We start from the raw sequence: 23,926 nt of genomic DNA, 5'->3' as shown, positions 1-23,926 counted from the left end.
GGCCGGGGTGGGCACGGCGCGGAGTACGGCGCGGCTCGAGGCGCCGCCATGAGGCGGCAGAGCGTGCGCACCGCCGCGCTCGTCCTGTGCATCCTGTCCTACCTGCTGGTGGGCGCCGCGGTCTTCGACGCGCTCGAGTCCGAGGCAGAGAGCGGGCGCCAGCGGCTGCTGGCCCAGAAGCGGAGCGAGCTCCGGAGGAAGTACGGCTTCTCCACCGAGGACTACCGCGAGCTGGAGCGCCTGGCGCTGCAGGCTGAGCCGCACCGCGCCGGCCGCCAGTGGAAGTTTGCAGGCTCCTTCTACTTCGCCATCACCGTCATCACCACCATCGGTGAGCGCCCCAACACCCCCATCGGCACCCACTTCATCCAAAGCTGCTCACGGTGGCCCTGGGTTTGCAGTCCACCTCTGTCCCTGCCCAGCTGGGTGACTTTGGACGAGTCATTTCAGCTCGCTGAGCCTCACTTGCCTCCCTCTGCAAATGGGCTGTCATTCCACGCAGTCCGGGATGGGAGAAGTCACTAGGTCAAGTTTGCCAAGATGCTGGCATGCAAGAGTGCCCAGAAAACACCCCAGGGGCTGGGAGACAGATAAAGTGGGACGGGAAGCCCAAGTGGCTGGAGTTGTTCCCTTGCCTGGTTGCATCATAATAGCTGTGTGACCTGAGACAAGTTGTGTAACCTCTCTGAGCCTCAGTTTTTTCCTCGGTAAACTAGGGGTACCAATAGGCCCTCTCTCATTATTATCAAAGAAATAAAGATGCAGACCGTTTCAGCAAAGGGCCTGTCACATAGAAAGCACTAAAAAAAAGAAATTGGTTTTCGTATTGTAATTACTATTCTGTTACTCCTAGTCTGTCTTAGTCACTGTAGTATGGCCAGTGCCTGGCACATAGTAGACACTCAATAAATAGTTATCGAAGGAATGACTGATTACCACAAGCTTTGGACATCACCCTCAGGGAGCCAGAGCACTTTCTCTGCAGCATCTGGACTGCCAGCCGTTGCCATGGCTACTGACTGGCAGAGCCTAAGCACCGGGAAGCAGAAAAGGAGAGAAGCAGGCTCTGAAGGGCTCCAAGCTGGGTGCCCACCACTCCCCCGGCCCCAGTTGTTGATGCCCAGGCACCCCTTTGGGTTTGGGCCACCACCCTGGAAGCCTGTGCCTTGGAGGAAATATTTCCATAATGCTCTTGCAAGTGAATGTGAGTTTGTGGGGTTTAGCAGTGGAGTTAAAACCCCGAGTTTTTTTAGTTACATAGACCAGAGTTCTGATCTCTTCTCTGTTGCCTCCTGCCCTCTCTAGTAATTGATTGTACCTCTCCAAGCTCTGGTTTCCTCAACTGCAAAATGCAGTCGTTCCTACCTCATTGGGTGGTTGCCAGGTTTAAATGAGGTCAAGCGTGTAAAATGCTTGGCACAGTGCCTGAGGCTAAACAGGCACTATTAATTAGTAATAATGACAATTTATTATTTGCCAACTGCGGGCCCAGCTCCCATTCAGCCCTTATGCTCCCTCTTGTCAACACGGCACCCTTGCTTCCCTATCTTGGCTCAGCTATCTTGTCACCGTGCCCAGTGGTGTGGGACCCTATCCACCTCTTCTGCTCTCCCCCTCCTTCACGGGAGGCCTACTAGCTGCATTTGGCCTCTTCTCCTGCCTGTCCCTGCCTACCCAACACCACCCACATACATCTGGGAGAATGGGGAAAGGGACTGAGGGGAAACGGTTTTGCTTTTTCTGGCCACCTGGGGGCGCCAGCACTTGCTGTGTGGTCCCAGCTGCAAAAGTCAGCCTTGCAGGGAGCCAGGTGCCAGGATCTGGAGCACCGCTGTGATAGAAGAGAGGCAGTTAATGGCCCAGGCCTGTGACCTTTGGGCACCTTCTTCCCTCTGATTCTAATTTCCTTATCTGTATCTGGGGATATCATCACATACAGTCATTGAGAGGGTTAAATAAGATAATCCATGTAGAGTACTCAGCATGGTTAGCTATTATCATTATTCATTTCACTCTCTGCCGAAAACCTGACATAGTGCCAAACAGCTGGAAACAGCACTGCCTGGCCTCATCCCTAAAGACGTTCCTCTGTCTCACACTTAGCACTCACCCTTCGATTTGGTTTGATGATGATGATGATGATGATGATTAAACTTTCATTGAGTCCTAGTTCGTGTCAGGCTCTGTGCAGGGCACTAGTGACTAGGAATACAGAGAAGTGACCAGCATGGTTTCTGGCCTCAAGGAGCTTAGTCTAGTGGTGAGCAGAACCCCCTCCCCCCACCTCCCAATAACAGGTAAGGCCATGCAATAGAAAGTGGAAGTGAAGCAGTGGGTATTAAAAACATAGTGTTGGTATTTCGAATAAGTTACGTATGCACACAGTACACACTTCACATGGCACAAAAGGGTACAGAATGAAAGGGAAGTCTCCCTCTCATCCTGTCCCTTGACCCACAAATTCCTTTCCCTGGATCAAACAGTTACTAGTTTCTTGTGTATCCATCCAGATATATTATTTGCCTATATATTTCTTTAAAACTTGCACACACATATACATACACATTATATATCATTATATTATACACACTGTTTTGTCTCTTTTTTTAACTTAATATATGTTGGTGATGTTTTTGTATCAGCCCCCAAAGAACTGTGTCACCTTTTTCATGGCTGTATAGCAGCTCTTCTCAACCCCAGCACTACTGGCATTTTGGACTACATAATTCTTTGTTGCAGGGGCTGTCTTGTGCAATGCAGGATGTTTAGCAGCATCCCTGGCTTCTACCCACTGGATGCCAATAGCACACACCCACCACCTCCCAACTGTGGCAACCAAAAATGTCTCCAGACATTGCCAAATGTCCCCTCAGGAGCAAAGTCACCCGACTGGAACTGCTGCTGTGTAATATTCCATCATTCGGATAGTGCCGTGATTTATTTAACCAGGCCTCTATTGATGGTCACTTACGTTGTCTAAAATTTTCACTATGGGTGACAATGCTTTAGCAATAACCTACATGCATACATCACTTTGCACATGTGTGCGCTTTGGAGGACTAACTTCCACAGGTCAAAGGGGTTGCGTATTTTACATTTTGGCAGATGGGGCCAATCTCGCTAGAGGAGGCATATTCTGTTGAGGAAGGTCTGCCTGGCTTTTCTTAGGACCCTTTGAGAATACCATGAACGCTTTCATTTCTCTCTCCTGGAAAAGACACATATCCATTCTTTTCAAGATTCAAGGAAGCCCATTTGAGGTTAGAGCCCCTTAAACAGTTGAGGGGACTCAGTGAAGAGTTTCTACAGCAGACTGAAAAGCTGTTTAGTGAGAGCCGACTTGGAGAAGGATCTGGGAAGAAGTGGACTGGGGCAGGGGAAATAGGGCAGTGGGGGCTGGAGTATGAGAAAAGGCTTGTGGGGGTGGGACATGCTGACTCGGGGAAATGACATGGGGTGAGGCTGGAGAGCTGAGAGGCGATCAGATCACAAAGGAGCTCAGACACAACCTGGGAACTGGGACTCTACCCTGTGGGTACTGGGAGCCCCAGAAGATTTATTTTTTTAAATCAAGGCATAATTTATGTACAGTAAAACTCACCGTTTTTCAGTGTACACTTCTACGCGTTTTGACAAGACCTGTTGCGTAACTGCAGCTACGATCGAGACAGAAGAACACTTCCGTCACCCTCCAAAATTCCGTCCTGCCGCTTTGTAGTTAACCTCTCCTCCAGTCTCAATGACTGGCGACCACAGACCTGTTTTCTGTCCCTATGGTTTTGCCAGCATGTCATTTAAATGGACCCACGTGGTATGTACCTTTTGAGCTTGGCTTCGGCATAACACATTCGAGATCCATTCTTTGTTGCTGCAGGTAACTGCAGTTCATTCTTTTTTATTGTCCCGAAGAATTCCATTGTGCAGATGTAGCGCAAGTTGTTTATCCGTTCTCCAGTTGAGGGACATTTGGATTGTTTACAGTTTGGAGTGATTATGGATGACCAAGCAAGGTTTTGAAGCCAGGGAATGACCTAGTTAAAACTAGCACTTTGAAGACGCTCTGCTGGCTCTAGGGGATGGAAGAGAGACTGGGCAGGCAGGCCGAGGGCGACAGTATTGTCAGAAGGCGCTGGGCATTCATCTACCCTCCCCTCTGCTCTTCTTCCAGGGTACGGCCACACCGTGCCAGGCACGGACTCGGGCAAGGTCTTCTGCATGTTCTATGCGCTCCTGGGCATCCCCCTGACGCTGGTCACCTTCCAGAGCCTGGGCGAGCGGCTGAATGCGCTGGTGCGGCACCTCCTGCTGGCGGCCAAGCGCTGCCTGGGCCTGCGGCGGCCGCGCGTCTCCACCGAGAACATGGTGGTGGCGGGGCTGCTGGTGTGCGCGGCCACTCTGGCCCTCGGGGCCGCAGCCTTCGCGCACTTCGAGGGCTGGACTTTCTTCCACGCCTACTACTACTGTTTCATCACCCTCACCACTATCGGCTTCGGCGACTTCGTGGCGCTGCAGAGAGACGAGGCGCTACAGAGGAAGCCGCCCTATGTGGTCTTCAGCTTCCTCTACATCCTCTTGGGGCTCACGGTAATCGGCGCCTTCCTCAACCTCGTGGTCCTGCGCTTCCTGGCAGCCAGCACCGACGCGCCAGAGCGTGCCGCCCGCCGCGCCAGCCCGCCCCGCCTGGGGGCGCCCGAGAGCCACGGCCCCGCTCTGCCCCGCTGCCCGCCCCGCCCCGGGGGCTCCTCTTCAGTCTCCTACCGCATCCACCAGCTGGAGATGTGGGCCCGCGACAATCTAGGCTTCTCGCCCCCTGCGAGCCCTGAGGCTGTGGGCAGCGGCGGGGCAGGCAGGCCCCCATCCCAGAGGCGGAAGTCCATCTGACAGCCCTACCCCAACCGGGGGTCGATCCCAGAACGCTTGGAGAGGCGCGAGGGGCCGTGGCCGCAGTGCCATAGTCTTCTGCCACGGGCAGGTTCTCATTCCCTTCTGTGGCCAGCCCCTCTCCTCTCTCCAAAAATATATTAAAGTCGCAGCATAAGCACAGGCATGACTCTAAAGTCACCCAGTAGGTGCAAATCCCTGTCGTCCAGATTGTTTTAGGAAGGCGTGGCCACATCAGCCACCTAGGAGAGGCTCTCCACAGATCCATGTCACTAGCTACCCTCCAAAGTGGAAACAGGTGGCTATCCTTCTATTGTGTGAAGAGGCTGGTTTTCTGTGTTATAGGGAAAATGCCTGATTTTCAACGCTGGAATCCTACCAGTGAGGCCAGCTGCTCACACTATGAGAAGCACGGGGAGGAGAGGGACTGACAGGAACCATCTACCACCGCCCAGTGTGGACAAGGGGGCACAATTCAAACACTTTCTCTTGCTCAGCATGTAGAGAGGAATTAGCCCATGTGTGGACGAAGCACATGCCTCCACTCCCCAAGCTGATGCTTTGTCCTTGGCCAGCCCTACTTCCGGAGGGAGGGGTCTTGCTGACACCTGCCATGTCGCTGGGGCCACCTGGATGCAGCTGAATGCTGTGCGACAGCTCTTTTCTGAGAGCCGTGAGATCTGAGTCCTGCCAGTCACCTGCAATGTGACCTTGGGGATTCGCATCCCCTACCTAGGCCTGTTTCCACATCTGTAAAATGACTGGGTTCATCCGGAATCCTGCCCCCTCCTGTGCACCTCTGGAAGGGTTCCTGGGATGAGCCCCTGAGGGGGCAATACGAAGCCCATGGTGGGGCATGCTGGCATCTGCAGTCCTCGGCTCCTTAAAACACCAACTGCCCCTAGTTTCCTAGATAGAAGTGTCTCAAGACAAAGCAGAGCAAGCCAGTTTAGAAAAGCCAAAAACTTTAATTTTCAACATGAGCTACGTGATCATGAACACGTGATCCACTCCAACCCAGGGGCCCCGGAAACCCTCCCTCCCCAGAGGCCCCAGCGGCTCCTGCTCCCGGAGAGGGAATGAGGGAGAGGTGGGGGGATGGAGAGGCCCCAGCCTGAGGACCCAGGGTCCTGCCTTCCTGCCACCCCCTCAGGAGGCAGTCGAGTGACAGGGCTTCAGATGTGATGTCCGAGGCCCCGGGTTCAAGTCTCCACTTTGCTCTCACAGAAGTTATGAGTAAAATGGCCACGTGCAGTCAGCCTCTGCTCAGGGTTTGTGAGTCAGGTGAGCGCATGGACATGAAAGCTCCCTGTCCACTCTGAGGTGCCACTGTAGAGACACAGGGCCCTCCGAGAGCGCTGCGGGAGACGGGGGAACAGGGATGGCTCGGTCTCGTGGGCTTGGCACAGAGCTGCTGCTCAATAAATAAATGCAGGTGGCCTTGCCTGACGCAACAGCTGTGCTCCACGGGGAGTGGGTTCAGTGCTGTGTCTGAACACCGAAGTGCGCCCAGGAGCTTCCGGTTTAAGGAACTGGATGGTGAATCAGCTTGTAAAGTGCATAGCCACCCGCTAAACTGCTTTACCTCCCAGTGTAGAAGAAAGAGCTCTGAACTGCTAGAGAACTGAGTTCTAGTTCAGATTCGGCCACTAACTCACAGTGGGACCTTAGCAGGTGCCTTCCCCTCCAAGGGCCTCAGCTTCCCCCTCTTTAAAATGGGGCTGATAATAAAGGTTCCACCTACTGCCCAGGGGCTCCTGTGCGGGTACACGCAGGGTAAAAGCACTTTGAAAACAAAAGAGTTTGAAAAGCGCTACAGGAAGATCAGATATTATTACATTTGAAGGTTTTATGAGGGTTTTCTTATGATGAGGTGTAACACAGCCACCTCCTACACAGCCCCAGGCAGCAACTGGTGCTTCTTACATCCTTCAAATTGGTCCCGGAGGGGTATGGTCCCTTGGTGGGAGCCCCCACCCAGTGTTGAAGGCCTGAACCAAATCCTGTGCACCTTCAGTCAGCTGGACCAGACTTTTAAGAGAGCTAGGTCTCCATGGCAACCCTCTTCCCAAACCTGGGCCCAGAAAAGTTACTAGCCCAAAGAGATGGAACTAAGCAGAGTTGGTGGCCTAGGGCTTAAGGGCCAAAAATACTTATGGCAGACATGCCCTGGAGCAATGGTCCCCTGTCCCATGAAGGAAGGAAGCGCAACAGAACCCCTGTTCTGTCCCCACCACTCTTTTGCTGAGGGATCTTGGCAAGTCACTTCCTGTTTCTTTTCCTCTCAGATGGGCTACAATTTGTCCTGCTCATCTTTTCAAGGCCACTGGGAGACTCTACTGAGAGAAGGGAGGAGGAAGGGTCATGAGAAATGGCGGCCCCACCTCATCCTGCTCGGGCTCCAGTTCAGCCTCATTAGGAGTAGGCCCAGGTTGGGGGTGGCACTGAACTCACCTCACAGGTGACCTCAGAGGTGGCTCTTCCTGCACTGGTCTCCTCGCCTGTAAAATGGAAATGACTTCACTAATGTTCCCAAAGCCCCTTTCTCTTTAGTATGAAAAAAAAGATTCTGGAGAAGGAAAGTGGAGACAACTTCTTTCCCATGCTACCCCTGCATGTGACCTTGGCCCGGAGATTGAAAAAAGAAATTATCCGCTAGAGACCCCAAAACCCCACCACCCCAAATCCCCCCAGCTCCACCCTCTCTGATCTTCTCCAAATGGTGGAGTTTAAGTGCAAAAGATCTGACAGCAGTGGGGCTGGGCTGGGCTTGAAGGTTCCCAAAGCTACTTATGACCACAGTTGTCCCCTCCCCAACCCCCCATCGCTTGGTGAGGACAGACAGTGGTTCCCAGCCAAATAAATGGTCAGAGCCCCTTGGAAGGGGCACACGTGCTCACAACCATACAAAGAAACTGGGCTCCAGCTCCCACCCGCCCCACCCTCCCAGGAGGTGAGCTGAGATTTCACAGAACAAACAAGAAAGTCAGTGAGGGGGCCCTCTGGGACCACCCCCAGGATGTTATTGCTTTGGAGCTAGCTCGTGAATACTCTCACTCACTCTCTCGCTCTGTCTCTCTCTCTGTCTTGTCTCTCTCTCTCTGTGTGTCTCTCTCTCTCTCTCTCTCTCTGTCTCTCTCTCTCTCTCTCTCTCTCTCTCTCTCTCTCTCTCTCTCTCTCTCTCTCTCTCTCTCTCTCTCTCTCCCTACACCAGCTGGTGGGCTCAGGCTGGGGGTACCAAGCCCCTGCTCCCTCTGGTTGGGACAGCCAGGTTCTCTGCCTGTCTTTGAAAACTACCTGTGAACGACCAGAGGGGTAACGGCTGCAGAGAGAGAAGATGCTCTCCTGGCTCAAAATATTCCAAATGGCCAGTAATAAACAAACAGCAGAGAAGTCACGCTGGTTGAAAAAAACAAATGGGGAGGGGCTAATTATGGGCGTCAGATGCCAGTCCACTCAGAACCCTGGTGCCTCCTGCTCCTGTCTTGGGGTTCCACCCCCACAAACCCAGGGAGCTCTGAAGGCCTTCTGGATGAAGGGGCCTCTCCATCGCCCCTTCCTAGTGCAGTGTGAGTAGCTCCACGAGGCAATCAAATTCAACCAGACTTTAAAGGATGCCCAGGGCTCAAACAGGCTGGGTGGCGGTGGGGTGGGGTGGGGTGGGGTGGGGGGGAGGAATTCCAGGGGAAGGAATCGCCTGGTCAGTAGCCTAGAGTGAGACCAGGGACAAGGTGTGACCAGACACAGCTGAGTAACCTCAGTGGAAAATGACCCCCTCTAATGGAGCCCAGGCGCCCTCCACCAAGGCTCACGTCCTCGGGAGTGCTTCAGAAACAAAAATCAGTCCCAAGGATAATAGATCAGAACATCTGAGTATAGTACGTGGCTCCAGCTACAACCCTACAGGGGGAGGAGGGGCGGGCAGGGGGAGGAGGAGGGGCTGGCTTCCAGAGCCCCAGGCCCAGGCCAGCGAGGAGATGGCAGTCTCCTGGAATGTACCTGTCTCCTCTCCACCCCCCACCTGGGACTCTGTGAGAACTATGTGCGAGCTAAGAACAGGCCCCAGGGCTTGGGACACTAACTCTACCCAGCTAACCTGGACTACGCCCTACACAGCAGGGACTGGGTGATGAGGGGTGGCGGGCTGCTGGGTGCCTCCCAGGGGAGGTGGCAGAAATGTGCTTCTATAAAGAGGGGCCAGCCGCATCCTCCCCAGCATGCAAAAGGGCTTCTGTAGGCCCCGGGGAGGGCTGGGCCGGGACGGCAGCTACCCAGGCCTGCTAGAGAAGGAAGCTCCCAGTTGGACTCATACCACCTCCTCGCTCTCCCTGTCTCCTTGAGCCAAGGTAATTGAGGCCGGGGCAGTGGGTTCTGCCCTTAGTACACAGGGTTTGTTTAAAAAGACTAAAATAGGGGAGCTCCGTTGTCTCCCCAGACCCCTAGCCTGGAGGCAGAGGGGCGGACAAGATGACCTTTGACCTCATCCAATAAGAAGGGATTCTCCTATTTGGAAAGCCCTCACCTTGGCACCACCAGGCCCAATCCCAGCTTTCCCCAGACTCCCTCTCCAATCCAGCACCCCAAAATGCAGAGATGGTGAGCTCTCTGGGCTTGGGGTTCTGGGAAATCAGGGTCCCGCGGCTCCTCCACCAAAACCCGGATGAAAGAGTTCTTTCCAGTCCAACAATTTCCAGAGTAGCTTGTTGCAGTCCCACGGAGCAAGGCACCCTGGGGGTCTGTGCCAGGCCCTGGGCACTTCTTCCTTTCCTTTGGTCCCTGCCAGAGCCCAATTCCTAGAGCCACTGGAAGAGGGTCAGGCAGGAGGGGACAGACAAATGGATTCAGACAGGCTGCGGCAAAGCTCCTTCCACGGGCAGGCGGAGGGAGGCCTGAGCTCCTCTTCAAGTGGGGGGCTCTGGGCCCCCCGGAGCTGGCTCCGGATCCTTGCAAAGCTGCCCCATCAGCTTCGGGGCAGATGTAGCTGCCTGAACCCGGTGCCGCAGGAAAGACACTTGCTGGTAATTGGCACCATGGAGATGGCCGCTGGGTTCTGGACTTGGCTCTGGGCAGCGAGCTTTCAAGGACGCACAAAAAGGGAGCAGTCAGAGTCTGGGGCAGGAGAATGGTGTGCTCTGCCACCTCAGTCTTGCCCTTCTCCAGATTGCAGCCACATCCACCAGTCAAGAACCGGCCAAGTCAAAAGTGCAGCCAATCCCGTTGGGAGAGGAAAGGTCTCAGGGGACGGGAGGCAAAGAAGGGGTGAGGAGGGTCCCAAGGGGGGCAGGTCTCCCCATTCTGCTTCCCCGCTGTAGGGGAGAACCCCATCCTCCTCTGCTGAAGGTGCTCCCAGGCCTGGGGTCCCAGGTCGGGGCCGGGCGGTCTCCAGGCCATCTCGGGGAGCCCCTCCCCATCCCTGGCACTAAGATCGCTCACCGCAGGGCCCCACGGTGCTCTCGAGGGACAACTGGGATGCCTGCCGGAGCAGGGGGCCTGTGGCTGGGTCCACCATGGACGAGGTGGGGAAGAGCTTGTACCAGCCCACGGCCAGGGTGGTCAAGTCCAGCTCCTCCAGCAACACGCGGGCCACACCCATGAACTGCTTCCGCTCCATCCGCCCATAGTTCCCCCACACGATCACCTGCAGGGCAAGAGACACAGTGTTTCCAACCCTCCAAGGCCAGAACCGGACCCCGGGGTGACCCCCACCCCCAAACACCTCGGAGTCCTGAGCGTTCGGCTGATTGGCAATCACTCGAATCCGACCATGTTTTTTCCTGGCTCCGGTGCTACCATCGTTCCTCGCCTGGATGGCCGGCGTCCTGCCTCCAGCCCTGCCTGCCCTGTTCATTCCATCCTCCGCATGCCCCATCTCTGAACCCACGTCTTGACTGACCTTGATTCACGAGTTCCCCACCTGCTTCCCCCATGGGCCCTCTGCTTCCAGAGCCTCGAAAACCGGCTCCTGAAACATGTACAGTGTCTGCATGGTCGTCTGCTTGTTTCAAACTGTGTTTAAACGCCTCTAGACTACAGGGCTTCTCCAAGCTTTTGCGACAGGGATCGACGGACATTTACATTCTGGCCTGTGCACACATGGGCTTCACAATTGAAGCAAGTGGCCCACCAAAGAAGACTTCCCTTACTAAGAGTGATGAATGTTCTCTCTCCTATTCCACAACTGATTTCACAACTCACTGATGGGTCTCAACCCACAGGCTGAAAAACTCTACCCTAGACAGGACCCGGGCTTTCCAGTTTGGCAAAAGTCCCATTGCCTTGGCAACTTGTCACGCCGTGGCCCCATCCTCATTTCCTTTGCCCACACAGGTAAGGAGTGCGAAATTGAGGCACAAGCCAGAGGCGCCCAAAGGACAGCATGTAGCTCCTGCAGGCGTCTGACCTAGGCCTTGTCTGTACCCACGATAGGTGGCTATTTCTAGCTCCAGCTTTGAGTCACCACTGGGATCCTCCTAATGGCCAGAGGGCCAAGCACCTGTCTCGAGCCTCAAAAGGCTTCCAGTCTATCATCACCGTGCTCTGGGCTAAGGCCCTGGCCTCCAGAGGTGGCTGTTGCTGCTGCTGCTGCCGCTGGAAGCCATTTGTAGAGCATTTACTCCAGGCCAAACTTGCAAATAGTTTTCTTGCACAAAGCAGACATTTCACTGTTACTGTCACTGTTGTCAGTAGGTACCAACATGTCCCCATTTTACAGATGAAGAAGCTGAGGCTCAGAAAGAAACTGGTTTTGAAGTTGCACAGCAAGTTGTACAGTTCCAATCAACCACCGTGCTCCACTTCCTCTGGGTTAGGCTCCCCCGAGGGGGCCTCCCTAGCCCTCCAGCACTGCACACATGCACGTGTGCACACACACACACACACACACACACACATGCATGTGCACGTGCACATGCCATCCCCCTCACCTGCAGGACTTTGCCCTGGGGACTCTCAGGAAACAGCAGCACCTGGTTATACAGTGGGTCCAGCGACTTGCGAGCAACTTTGGTCTTCTTCTTGGCAATGCAGACGCCATTCTCCAGCAAGTAGGCCTTAATGTAGGCCGCTGGGGACAGAGGCCACCAGGGTGAGTGGGCAAAGGGCACGGCAGAGGGAAGCCACCAACCCACTGCTGGGGATCGAAGCACCCCTGTGGCGTGTGGGGAGGAGGTAACTCCAGTAAGTGGGGTGGTAGGTGTGGGTTATGGGGTGCAGCCATGGTTGTGTGGGACCTACTCCACCCCTTGGGTAGTCCTGCCTGCCTCCCCACTTCTGCTTACCCTGTAGTTACCCGTTTCCTCTGTCCCTGACTCACCCACCCCTTCCCTGGTTTATACATTCATTGCTATCTATTCACTCAACAAATGTCTGCTGAGCACCCACGGTGTGCCAAGCATCCTACCAGGCACTGCGGTATAACCATAAACAAGAAAGACGGTCCATGTTCTCCAGGAGCTCAGTCCAGCAGGGGAGTCTGACAAGGTCAGCTGATAATCTCAACTGGGTCCCCAGAACAAACCCTGAATCACCAGTTCTATATGAGTCACTGGAGATGAAACAAAGGGGTCCCACACAGAGGGGCTCAATTTTCTCTCTTCTAGACTCAGGTATCCCTCCAGACATCCTCCCTGACCTCCACCGCTGCCTCGCAGAGGGAAGGCACACCTGGCAGTGTCTTGGAGCCTGGCTTGGCTGTCAGTCCCCGAGCCTGGATGATGTCCACTTCGAGCTGACCATTCCGCTCCTGCAAGCCGATCTCCACGTCCCCTGCAAGAGCCGCCAAGATGAGACTGGGAAGCAGCTTCAAGCCTAAATCAAGGACTCAGAACCTCCTGCTCCCAGCCCAAAACAAGACCAAAACCAGCTCCCACACCACATGCCCGGGCTCTGCTGAGGGCTTGCCAGGTGTGGACCAGGCTCCAGACTGGGTGCTCAGCAGATGCAGCCAAAGCAGAGGGGAAGAAAGCGGAGATGCAGAGCTTCTGGTGGGACCACCCCCTTTTGGAACAGGTCTTAGGGCACTCACCCATCGGCGTGGTGGCCAGGGTCTGGCGACCCACAAACTGCGCCGGCCCCATGCTGCCCAGGAAGTCACTGAACTGCGCGTCCGATGCCAGGCAGACCCCCCCATAGTTAAGACTGCAAGAAGAAAGAATGAAACAAAAACAAAAGTTCCTGGAGCTGACTGAAGGCTATAGCGAGTCAGGAGGCCAGTTCTAGAAGGTACCCTCATGCTATGATGATTCTGTCCACATCACCCAGCCTCAGGCACATCTGTGTCCGGTATCTCTCTCTTTTTTTCTATCTTCGTGGCCCTAAAATTCCAGCCCTGACTTCAAAATTCTAGGGCTTAGCTTTGGTGTCCTGTACCATCCCCCTATTTCTTCTCACCAAGCCTCAGGCTTCACCTCTGTGAAGTGGGTATGGTGACACCTGCCTCTTGGAGTGGTTGGGTGATGCTTGTCGGTGCTTGGCTCAGGCTGTTTAGCGCCCTGATACTCAAAGTGTGGTCCAGAGGCCATCGGCATTGCCTGGGAGCTCATTGACACAGAACTGCACCCCGCTCCAACCCTGGCTGTTGAGTCAGCATCTGCTTTCTAACACGAGCCCCAGAAGACTTGTTTGCCCCTGACAGACTGAGATGCACGGGACCAGCCGCTTGGCCTCGGAGGTCTGCGTTAGCTGTTGCTGTGGGCTGCCCGATGTTTCCCCCACTTCCTTTGGGAACAAGACCTAAAATCTCCTTTGGGGGGCCCTCTCCCCAAGACATTGATTCCTATGGGGTAGAGCAGACCTGGCTCCAGAGGCTGGTGTGAGCTTGGCCTGGCCAGTCAGGGTGTTCCTTCCCTTGACCACTGTGACTGGCTCGGAGATGGGCTTGTGCCCCGATTCAGCCCACAAGAATCCAGCCGGGAATATTTCTTTGAACTGTAGAGAGCGAGAAGCTCTCTCTTCCACCAGATGTGAACCCAAGACAGAAAGCTGGAGTCTTCGGCAGCTTTCCCGCCGCCCTCTAGAGTCTGTGAATGAAGCCGTAAAACTGCCCGCATTGCATGAGCTCCCAGATCAAGCTCTGCCCGAGGCAAATGTCATCTTATTTTGTTACGCAAATGAATAACAACAGCGACAATCACCATAATAATATTTTCCTTAAGCCAATTTTAGTCTTCTCTTTCCCATCTCTGAAATGAAAAAATAATGTTACCATCTCCTAGGTCTGTTGTAGCAGATGAGATGAGGCATCAAATACCACGCTCGATGTACCTCTATTGTCTTTAGGAGCAAACCACCACAGAGAGTTTTTTTTTTCACTTCCAGCACTATTATTCACATGAGGATAATAGTGCTCAGCTGGTCTAAAGCCCCAGAGTGCACAGGGCAGAGTCAGTATTTAAATACAATACTTCTAACACCAATCCCAGATGACTTTCCACCTGCACGCGTTCCAAGAGTAACGGCTAGCTTTTAATAAGCACCTACTGTATACTAGGTTTCACAGAGAAGCCAAGGAGGTCTTTGAGTAGGAGGAGGAAGCTGCCTTGCACCTCGAGAGCACTGTGTGCTTTGGTCACCCCATGAATTACCCCAGCCAAAGCTCCTTTCTTGGGCAACCTGCTGGGATCTTGGCCTTGAAGGAGCAGGAGGAGCTTACAAGGAAGGTTGGCTTTCTGGCAGCGCCCGGCATGGATGCTCCCTTCTGCTTCCGGACCACTCAGCTACTTTATCTTTCCCCAGATTCTTTGGCGATAACAATTCAATCGCGGTCCTCTCTTCTCGTCTCCAGGTCTCCACAGTCTAGACGTGCCCCCTCGTGCCTGAACCAAATCTTTCTGACTGACATTACACCTAATTGTTAATTCGTGAAGCCCCATAGTTGGCGAAGGATTCGCCCACTTGCTCAACAGATAGTTACAGGAGAACGTTCCCTAACCCAGCAGATTAGAAGACTGGGTCTGGCGTGGGAAGGGCACCTGCCTTCCTATAGGATGGTCTGTATGGCGCCGCGCTCGCTGCTCTGCCGGGCTACTTCCCGATTCAAGTCGCCCCATAGTATTTTGCACCTTTATGTATAAAATTCCAAGCAAGCTACTAAAGGAACCAAGGAAGACCCTGTATACAACTTAGCATTTTGCTAGGCAAACGTGTTGCTCCAAAAGAGGTGATTAAAAAAGACAACATAACAAGGCATAACCAGTCCCCTACCCACGCACACCAGACTGGGCACCCACGTACCAAGGCCCTACTATGTATCGGCACCCTGCCAGGCTCCGGGGCTACAAGAATGAACAACGCAAAGTCCTGTCCTCATGGACTGTGCATTCTGGTGTGACTCTTGCAGTGGTTCTATTGAAGGGGGCATGCTTTTATTCAGTTGACATGCAAGGATGCTGAGGTTCAACAAAGGACAGCCACTTGCCAAAGGTCACACAATGAGAGGGTGGGAAAAGCAGGATTTAAACCTTGGTCTGCTTGTGGAAGGCACCTTTCAGCTGGCCACCCCGGCACACGATAACTTCCCCCTGTCTAGGACCGATCCCAATGCACGGCGTGGGCTCCTGGAAGCCCGGTGTGTGTTTCTGAGCGTGGTAAACACTGTGCGTTCATTTTCTCCTGGGCACATAGCTCAATCCACGTTTGAGCCTTGTAAATAACTGTGGCCAATAAATATAAGCTGCAAGGATGTGGTCCACTTCTAGACCTAGCCTGTAGAAACCTCCCACATACCATCTCTCACGCCTTAGAATGGCTACTGTCAAAAACAAAACAAAATTTAAAACATAAAACAACAACTGCTGGCAAAGATGTGAAGAAACTGGAATCCCTGTGCACTGTTGGTGGGGATAGAAAATGGTACAGCCCCTGTGGAAAACAGTAAGGCAGCTCCTCAAAAAAAATTAAAAATAGAACTACCACATGACCCAGCAATTCCACTCCTAGGTATATACCAAAAAACAAACAAACAAAAAACTGAAAGCAGACTTTCTAAGAGATTTCTGTACACTCATGTTCACAGAAGCATTATTTACAATAGCCAAAAAGTAGAAGGCAATCCAAGTAACTATCAACGGATGGATGGATAAGGTGTGATGTACATACACAATGGAATACGATTCAGCCATAACAAGGAAAGAGGTCCTGACGCATGTTACGACATAGATGAGCCTTGGAGATGTTATGCTAAATGAAATACGACAGTCACAAAAGGACAAATACTATACGATTCCACATATACGGGGAGTCAAATTCACAGAGACAGAAAGCAGAACGATGTCACTGAGGCTAGGAAGGGGGGGAGCTAATGTTTAATGAGTACAGAGTTTCACTTTAATAATATCAGAAGAGTTCTGAAGATGGATGGTGGTGAAGGTAAAATGGTTACAATAGTAAATTTGATATTGTGTGTATTTTACAGTTAAAGACAAAAACAAAAACGTCTCACATATGGCCTTCTCTCTTCCCCCATCAACGTAGCTGGCAGAGGGTCCTGAGACCTTAAGGATGGTGAAGCCACAAGAGAAAAAGGAGCCTGGGGCTAAAGGACCAGAAACATCTGTATCGGCAAACATCTGTATTGACATTTGCATGGATAAGAAATAAATGTTCTTATTAAGTCATTGATTGGAGAGGCAGGTTATTGCAAATGGCTTTCCTTAAACCCAGTGACCTTGTCCCCTGGCCAGAGCTGATGGGTTGAGGGGTAGACACTGGACCTAAGCTCAAACAGACACTCTCTGGGAACACAGAAAGAGAATCCCAGAGGCTAAAGGTCATGAGAAACTGAGCCACGTGGACGGTCTGCCCTAGCAAAGAGTCCCAAACTACCAGCTGGCCGGTCCTGGCTGCCCTGCTCTCCTCAACCACATGAGATATCCCAGCACTGTCCCCCCAAAATTCTGTTTTCACTTATCAGCAGAGTTGCTGGTAGGATAATAATTTGACACTTCAGCCTGCACGCTTTTCATTTTCATGATTTTCTACCACTCTCTGCCACCCTTTCCCCACTCAGGCAGTAGCCAGGGAAGAAGACAGATTCTTGGCTTTTAAGTTGCAAATCCAAGAAGAAACAGACTTAGAAGGAAAGGTGCAAAATTAAGCTCTCCTGCCCCCAAACAAACAAACAATCCCCAGCCTGGGAGGGCGGAAGACGTCAGGCAGGGACAGAAGGGAGCTGAGATGCTGGAGGAGCCTCGAGGAAGGCCTGGGTCCCTGGGTGGGGCTGGGCTGAGGGATGACAGGAAATCCCCCAGCTACGTCTGGGAATCTGAAAGCAGAGGGGACTTGTGCCCATCCTTTTATTAGGTGGAGCTCAGAAAAGAGCCCGATGCTTTGCAGAAACGGCTGCCTGGTGTCTTGTCAAGTAAACCTGCGAGAGTCTGAGGCTCTACTGTCCCTCCAGGCCCCAGAGGGGAACATATGTTCCCACTGTACCCGAGAGAAGGCCAAACCGAGACAGAAGCAGAGTGGTATTTGAATCCAAGCAGTCGGGCTTCTGAATCTATTTTCTCAGCAATTATGCAACAGTATCAGAGAGAAAGTATGCGAAAAAATAATTTAAATATCTGGGGACGGAAATGTGTACCATCATTCTTGCAAAACCAAAGAGCCTTAATTAACAGCACCATGGCTAAGAACTAGACTCTCTCACAAAGGCTGGTGACACAGCCTTTCCCCCGCAGCCCCGGGTCGTTTCCACTCCACCCTCCTGGCCATCTGAAGGGCTCAGGAGGGATCCAAGCTCCATTCTGCAAAGAGGGTCTGGTCTCCAAAAGCCTGAGAAATGGCAGTGCCTCTTGAATTCCAAGTCACTGAAGGAGCGCAGCCTCCCAGACAGAGTCGTCCTTCTGCAGCCTGAAATTGAAAGTTTCCTCCAACGTCGTCATTGTCTGCTCCTTGGATCCTGGTGGGGCTGTGAGCAGACAATGGGGAACTGGCAGGCCTGGTAATTAGCAGTAATTGTTTATAATATCTGGGAGGCTGCCGGATTTCCCATCCCAGGGTGCCTCGCTGGCTGCCAAGGAACCAGGCAGACACCCCAGAAACCCTGTGCGGGTTAGCGCATCCTCCATGGGGCTGGAGGGAAGAAGAATACAGAGGTGGCAAGTCCCTGTTGGCCAGAGAACCAACTGCATCGGACACCCCACTACACTTTGGGGTCTTCCCAGGAGTAGGACGAAAGGCAGAGGATGTAGTCAGAGATGCTTCTCCTTCTCGCTAGACAACTGCTTGTTGTATGACCTCTGGCAAGTTGCTGTGGCCTCTGCACTTGAATCTTATCTGCAAATAAGACCACACCTACCTAATGAACAGTGCACAGGCCATTCCATTGGTGGGTGCTTGTGCTGCACCGGTTTTAAATGTACTGAAAATCTGTGCATTGGATCTATTTGCAAAGGGGTAGGGTTAACTACTGTACACATGCTACTATGTAGATCATGCAGTAGGAACTTTACAACAGTTCAGTGCCAAACCCTCCAGCTAGCCCCGAAATGGGAAAATATAGTGGTTAAGACGACTTTGGCACAATACGGACCTTGAGTTCCAGTGCTAAGTAACCTGGGGCAGGTGTTATAAGCTCTCTGAGCTGCTGTTTCCCATGTATAAAATGAGAATATATTGTGATCACCTTGCTGCTGAGTCGTTGGGGAGAATCCATGAGCTAACACAGGCAAGGCGCTTAGCACAGGGCCTAACATGCAGTATTTGCTGAATGAATAAAGAACTACGATACTCTGGCCTGCTGGTCCCTGCTGCCCAGCCAAGGAGAGCCTCTTCTCCCTCTTCGTGGCACTTCTGATTCCAGATGTGTTAGGAAATGCAAAATCTGGATGCCTGAGACCAAGCCCAGGCCATCTGGGGTTGGGGGAGGGGTGCAGCAGCTGGTTCTTCCTGGGGACACATGCCATGCAGAGGCCTAAAACAGGATTACAACTCATATTCTGCCGGCCTTTTATTTTGTGTTAATAGTAAAATGAGATTACCTGCACTTCAAATCCTGTTAGTTTTGTTTGAAGAGCTGAAACCCATATCTTTTATTATTAATCTTCGAGCTCAGTTTGGCCCTGAACTTTCTGTGCTGTCGATGGTTAGAGAAGTAATTGGGTTATTGGGGGGTTGACTCTATTCTCTTTTCTAGACCTGTCTCAACCATATCTGGAACTAACAGGTTGCATAGCGCATGATGTTTATGAGTTAAATGGTTCTGAAAGGTTTTAGTGTTTTATGGGCTCTCTGTCCATCCACTTGCCACCTGCCCCACATGTCCACCTGTCCGTCCACCCACCTTCCCACAGACTGTAACAAGAAATATACGCTCCAAAAAATTACCGTGCAATGCAAAATTCTGCAATAAAAATCACAGTTTATGGGAGAAATGGGGTTGGGGTGCAACACCCAAATACTACATCGGCATCGCATCCGAAAAAAGAAAGAGCCAGGAACATAGTAAAAATGGAAGCATAATCTTATATACGTTGAATGGTTAAGAAAAGCATAACTATTACCACGAATATGGTACTTTACCTTGAAGATGAAGCGGCAGAAGGTTTGCAGCCTAAGAGTTTCTGCGAGGCGGGGAAGTAGAAATGGGACGGGAAGTTGTAACACCAGGTGTGGCCGGGATAACACGTGGGAGGTGAGGGGGCGGGGAGATAGTGGAGGGGTGTGTGTGTGTGTGCGTGTGTGCGTGTGCGTGTGAGTGTGTGCGCGCGTGTGTCCTACGTGGGAGCAGGTTTCTGTGTTCACCGAGTGTTCCCCGTGGATAAAATCAGACCTGAGCGAAGGCAAAATGTGCGTGGTGCTCAAATTATTCCCTAATACTTCAACCATGTTGGAACAAATTCACGTTTTTAAACAAGTGTTATAGCAGAATTGGCTCCACACGGGGATACACAACGTCGCACGAGCCTGACTCTGGCTTGTCCAGCATTCGAGATGTTTCCAAGCCTGCCCCTCCCCCCGCCCCCCACCATAAGAGTGTGGCTCACAGGCATGGAGCCGAAGATTCGATTTATTTTTTATTTTATTTCTCAAAAACTAGGTCATGAGCCAAGCATTATGGTACTAAGTTATCAATATTAACTCATTTAATCCTCATTTAACCCCTTGAAGAAAGCTAGGTAGTTGTTATCAATACCCATTTTACAGAAGGGGAAATTAAAGCACAGAAATGTGAACTAACCCAACCAAGGTCACTCCGCTAGTAAGTGGCAGACTTGGGATTTAAACCCCAGGAGCCTGGTCCAGAGCTCACATTCTAAATCACTCTGCTATACTGTCTCCATGTGTCCTGAGGGAGCTGTGGCCTGGCCCAGAGCAGAGCATGGGGATTTGCAGTTTATGCTTCCCAGTCAGGCAGGCCTGGATTTGAATCCTGACTCCCCTGCTCACTAGCTGTGGAGATGCATTCTTCACTTCTCAGAGCCTGAGTCTCCTTTTTGGTGAAGTAGGAATGAACAATGGTAGGACACCTTGCTGGTGCTGTTATAGTATTAAATGAGGTAAACTTCTCAGAACAGAATCTGGCACAATCAAATGCTCAGAAAACACTAATGCTTACAAACCGCCCTGTCTCCTAGTCCATGACCATATCTAGTAGTGGTTTTGTCCTTCAGGCACGATGACTCTGCTAAAAGCAGAGGCAGGGAAAAGAAAGAGTATTCTGACTGCCCACCTGGCCTCCTGGGCCTCTGCTGACTAGGAAAGAGCCTGGGCAGGAATGAGTCCCTACCATCGGCTCACACTCTGCTTTCTAGGGCTGTGGGCACAGTGACCCAGACACCCAGGGAGCTGGATGCTGATGACCCAGACACCTCGAGACAACAAGGAACAGAGGAAAGGGGCAGGAGGGCTGCTGGCAGCCACCTCTGAGTGCTTTGGGCCCTGACCCTGCGTGATGGAGACTGGGGGCAGGGAGAGTGGCATGTGTGTGTGCCTCTGTTCAAAGTTCCGACCCCTTTTTCATTAAAATGTGCAGAGGATCATCTGAGGCCAGGCCCCCTGTGGGCAGGCACCTAACCCAGTGCCCAGACAGACACACAGACGACAACTTCAACAGAGTAGGGGGAGCTTGGGAGTAGGGGGTGGGCAGAAGGGGCTGTGGATGTGACTGATACGATCAGAGGACTCGCAGACCATGCTGTTCCATGTGACCTGCCCACGTCCAGGGCAGACATTGCTAATCAACCTGAACACTCATGCCAAGCCTGGACTGGGCTCCAGAATCTTTCTCAACATAGCACACTCCGGGGAGCCACTATCAATTAACTGACGCTGGCACATGAGATAAAGCTTATGTGCCAGTTCTTAGCTGGGATCTGGAGGAGGGATGAGTCAGAGGGTGGAGAGGGGGTAGAAAAGGGGGTGCCAGGTAGAGGGGGCAATGTATGAAGGGCCCGGAGGTGAGACAGACGGAGGCGTGAGAGGTTCAGGGTGCTGAAGCGGGGACACGTGGCTGGGGACTGGCAGAGGCTGGCAGAGGTCAGAGAAAATAAGTGCTGTGTGACATACTATGATCACAGGAATTGCAGGTATCCAGGCAAGAGGGATAAGAGGCCTCACCGAGGGCGTGGGGATGGGGAGAAATGGGTGGAGTCAAGAGAGAGTTGGAAATGAAATGGCAGAGCCCAATTATAGATGGGCTCTACGGATATGGAGTGTGAGAGAGGGGGAGCCGCCTGGGAGGACCCTAGGTTTCTGGTCTGGGCAGCCAGGAGATGGTGGCACTCTGCAGCCAGACAAGGTAGCAGACTCTGCTGGTCTCCTTGCTTCCATACCCACTGAGCCTCACCATGTCACGCTGACTTCTCACTGCCAGCACATGTGTTCCTGTGGCCCCCGAGGAATCCCTCTGGCCTCCAGAGCCCACTGTGCGGCAGGAGTGTCAACCAGTAACTGGTAAGGGTGGGAGTATAAATACTTGAACCCCCTCGCCTCCTGGGGGATGACTCTCAGACACGTGTCCCACACTGGCTCCCATCAGGATGAAGCCCCGGACGCCCACAGTGGCAGCTGGCTTCTCGACAAGCACGTACCTGGACGCCCGACCCTCTCATGTGCTCCTCCACCTTGGGATTCTGGAATCACCTTCCGTGAGCAACCTGCACTCAAATCCATGTCTCAGGTCTGGTTCTGAGGAACCAAAACTAAAGCAGATGGTCCGGGCAATATCTCAGGTTTCAGCAAGTGGTAGGGGGTTGAGGGGCAGGTCTAGGGAGGTACTGTTCTCGTGGCCCTTTCTCAGGGGGCTTGAATCCCTACCCTTTGTCTGGGGAAGATGGTCTTCCTGGTGGGGAGCAGAGGTTGGCTGGCTGCCCAACCCACAGTTGTGCCCTTCCAACCTTGACATTCATAACCCCAATTTTCAGTCAGGGAAAGAAAGTTCTTCCCCAGCTTCGGGAGATAAAGCACAATCAGTCCGACATGCTGAGGTCTACAGAGGGAAAAGACGGAGGGACTTGGGGACCTCCCAGAAATCCTGACAGATGCAGCCATTAAATGAGGGAGAGTCAAATGTAATGGTTAAAGGCAGACTCCAAACGTCTGAATTCGAATCCCAGCATTTGGAGCCACTTACTAGCTGTGTGACCTTGGGCAAATTATTTCACCTCTCTTGGCTTCCATTTTCTTGGCTGTAAAATGGGGATATGAAAATTCCCAGCGTCATCAGGTCGTTATAAGAATTAAACAAGTCAGTATACGTACATGCACTTGGTACAGTGCCTGCACACAGCCAGTGCTCTGTAGTGTTAGCTCTGGGCCATTATCACTGCTCACTCAGGGCCACTCAACCTTAACATGCACGTGAACCACCTAGGGACCCTGATGAAACAGATTCCGGTTCAAGGAGTCTACGGTCAAGCCTGAGATGCTGCACTTCTACCAAGCTCCCAGAGGACGCCAGTGCTGCTGGGCTGTGGACCACGTCTTGAACATCGAGGGCTGAAGCCACTGTTAGCTGGTATTGTGTAACCTGGAGCCCGAGGACCTTCACTGACAAAACGGCCCGACCCATGTGCACCAGGACCTGGGAAGGACGCAGCGTTTCCAAAGTTCTCTTTGGAACTTTGCAGCTCTCACCACACTCCTAGCTGCTGGTCAGAAGAAGGCAGGGTCCCAGAGGTGCCCAGCCCAACTATCTGGCACACTGTAGATGTCCGATCCCATCTGCTGAAATGAAGATCCACATGAGAACACCCCTGTGCCCATTTGCAGGAATACACACGGTGACCCAGTGCCTGGGGCCGACAGATCCGGAAGTGCCCAGGGTCACAGGCTTGTGGGGGCTGCTCAAGAGCACTGGCTTCCCATAAGCCTCAGCTGGACTGGCAGAAGCCCAGGAGGGCGGTCACACCTCCTCCTATTTCAAAGCCTGGCATCTGGGTCCTGCCAGTGCCCAAAATACCTCTAGAACAAGGAGGAGGCTGACCACATCTCTAGATCCCCACCTCCCTTCACCTTCCCTTCCTTACCCAGGTGTTGGGCAGGGTAGCGGCACCTGGCTGGGCTCAGCCCCTCTCAGGAGGACAAGACTCTGCCTTCTGCTGATCTCTGTACCCTCTAACCCACTCAATCTTCCCTCAATTGGGCTCAAGACACTCACTCAAAACTTTTTACTAATAATGATCGCAGCTAACATTTATCCCATGCTGGCTCTGTGCTAAGTACTTTATAGACGCGATTGCATTTGGGAGGATCACTGTATCTGTTAGGATGCAATTGGCCTCAAGGAGCAAAATACCCAACTAACAGTGGCTGAGTCAACAACAAGCAACAATCGTCACGGCGAATAATAAACAGGGCCTGCTACGCGCCAGTCACTGCTCTAAGTGCTTTCGCATACATTATTTCATTCAACCCTCACGCATAAACTTTGTTAGGGTCTGTACTGCTATTGCCCCCTTTCCGTAGATGAAGGAATGGCTCAGAGAGGACATATAACTTCAGCAAAGTCACACAGCTACTAAGAAGGTGAAATGAAGTACAGAACAAAGTTGATTCAAGTCCTGGCTTTGAACCTCTCGGTAATGTAAGGAGACCCTGGTCCCTCAAA

General features: G+C 52.5%; 2 protein-coding genes across 5 annotated transcripts in view; one reads left to right on the top strand and one right to left on the bottom strand.

The window, feature by feature from the left end:
- The first annotated feature begins 44 nt into the window (after positions 1–44).
- Positions 45–5,052, top strand: KCNK15 (potassium two pore domain channel subfamily K member 15). The gene is made up of 2 exons (XM_016152453.2): positions 45–331; positions 4,169–5,052. Exons 1-2 carry the CDS (start codon positions 49–51, stop codon positions 4,879–4,881), a joined length of 996 nt encoding a protein of 331 aa, XP_016007939.2. The 5' UTR covers positions 45–48; the 3' UTR covers positions 4,882–5,052.
- Positions 5,053–5,796: 744 nt separating this feature from the next.
- The window catches only part of RIMS4 (regulating synaptic membrane exocytosis 4), a 52,590-nt gene continuing 34,460 nt past the window's right edge, over positions 5,797–23,926 (bottom strand). For 2 of the 4 annotated variants that reach the window (XM_016152407.2, XM_016152409.2), the window contains exons 3-7: positions 12,905–13,017; positions 12,544–12,645; positions 11,805–11,944; positions 10,315–10,519; positions 5,797–7,382 (exon numbers count right to left, since the gene is read on the bottom strand). In XM_016152407.2, the coding sequence (XP_016007893.1) occupies positions 7,297–7,382; positions 10,315–10,519; positions 11,805–11,944; positions 12,544–12,645; positions 12,905–13,017 (646 nt within the window). In that variant the 3' untranslated portion in view covers positions 5,797–7,296. Of the gene's footprint in view, positions 7,383–8,531; positions 10,520–11,804; positions 11,945–12,543; positions 12,646–12,904; positions 13,018–23,926 lie in introns of those variants that run through there. The other 2 variants (XM_036229361.1, XM_016152408.2) reach the window with 1 other exon arrangement.

This window comes from Rousettus aegyptiacus, unplaced genomic scaffold, assembly GCF_014176215.1.
Source record: "Rousettus aegyptiacus isolate mRouAeg1 unplaced genomic scaffold, mRouAeg1.p scaffold_m13_p_12, whole genome shotgun sequence".
Classification (NCBI taxonomy): Eukaryota; Metazoa; Chordata; class Mammalia; order Chiroptera; family Pteropodidae; genus Rousettus; species Rousettus aegyptiacus.
This window is presented reverse-complemented; position numbering and strand designations above follow the sequence as displayed.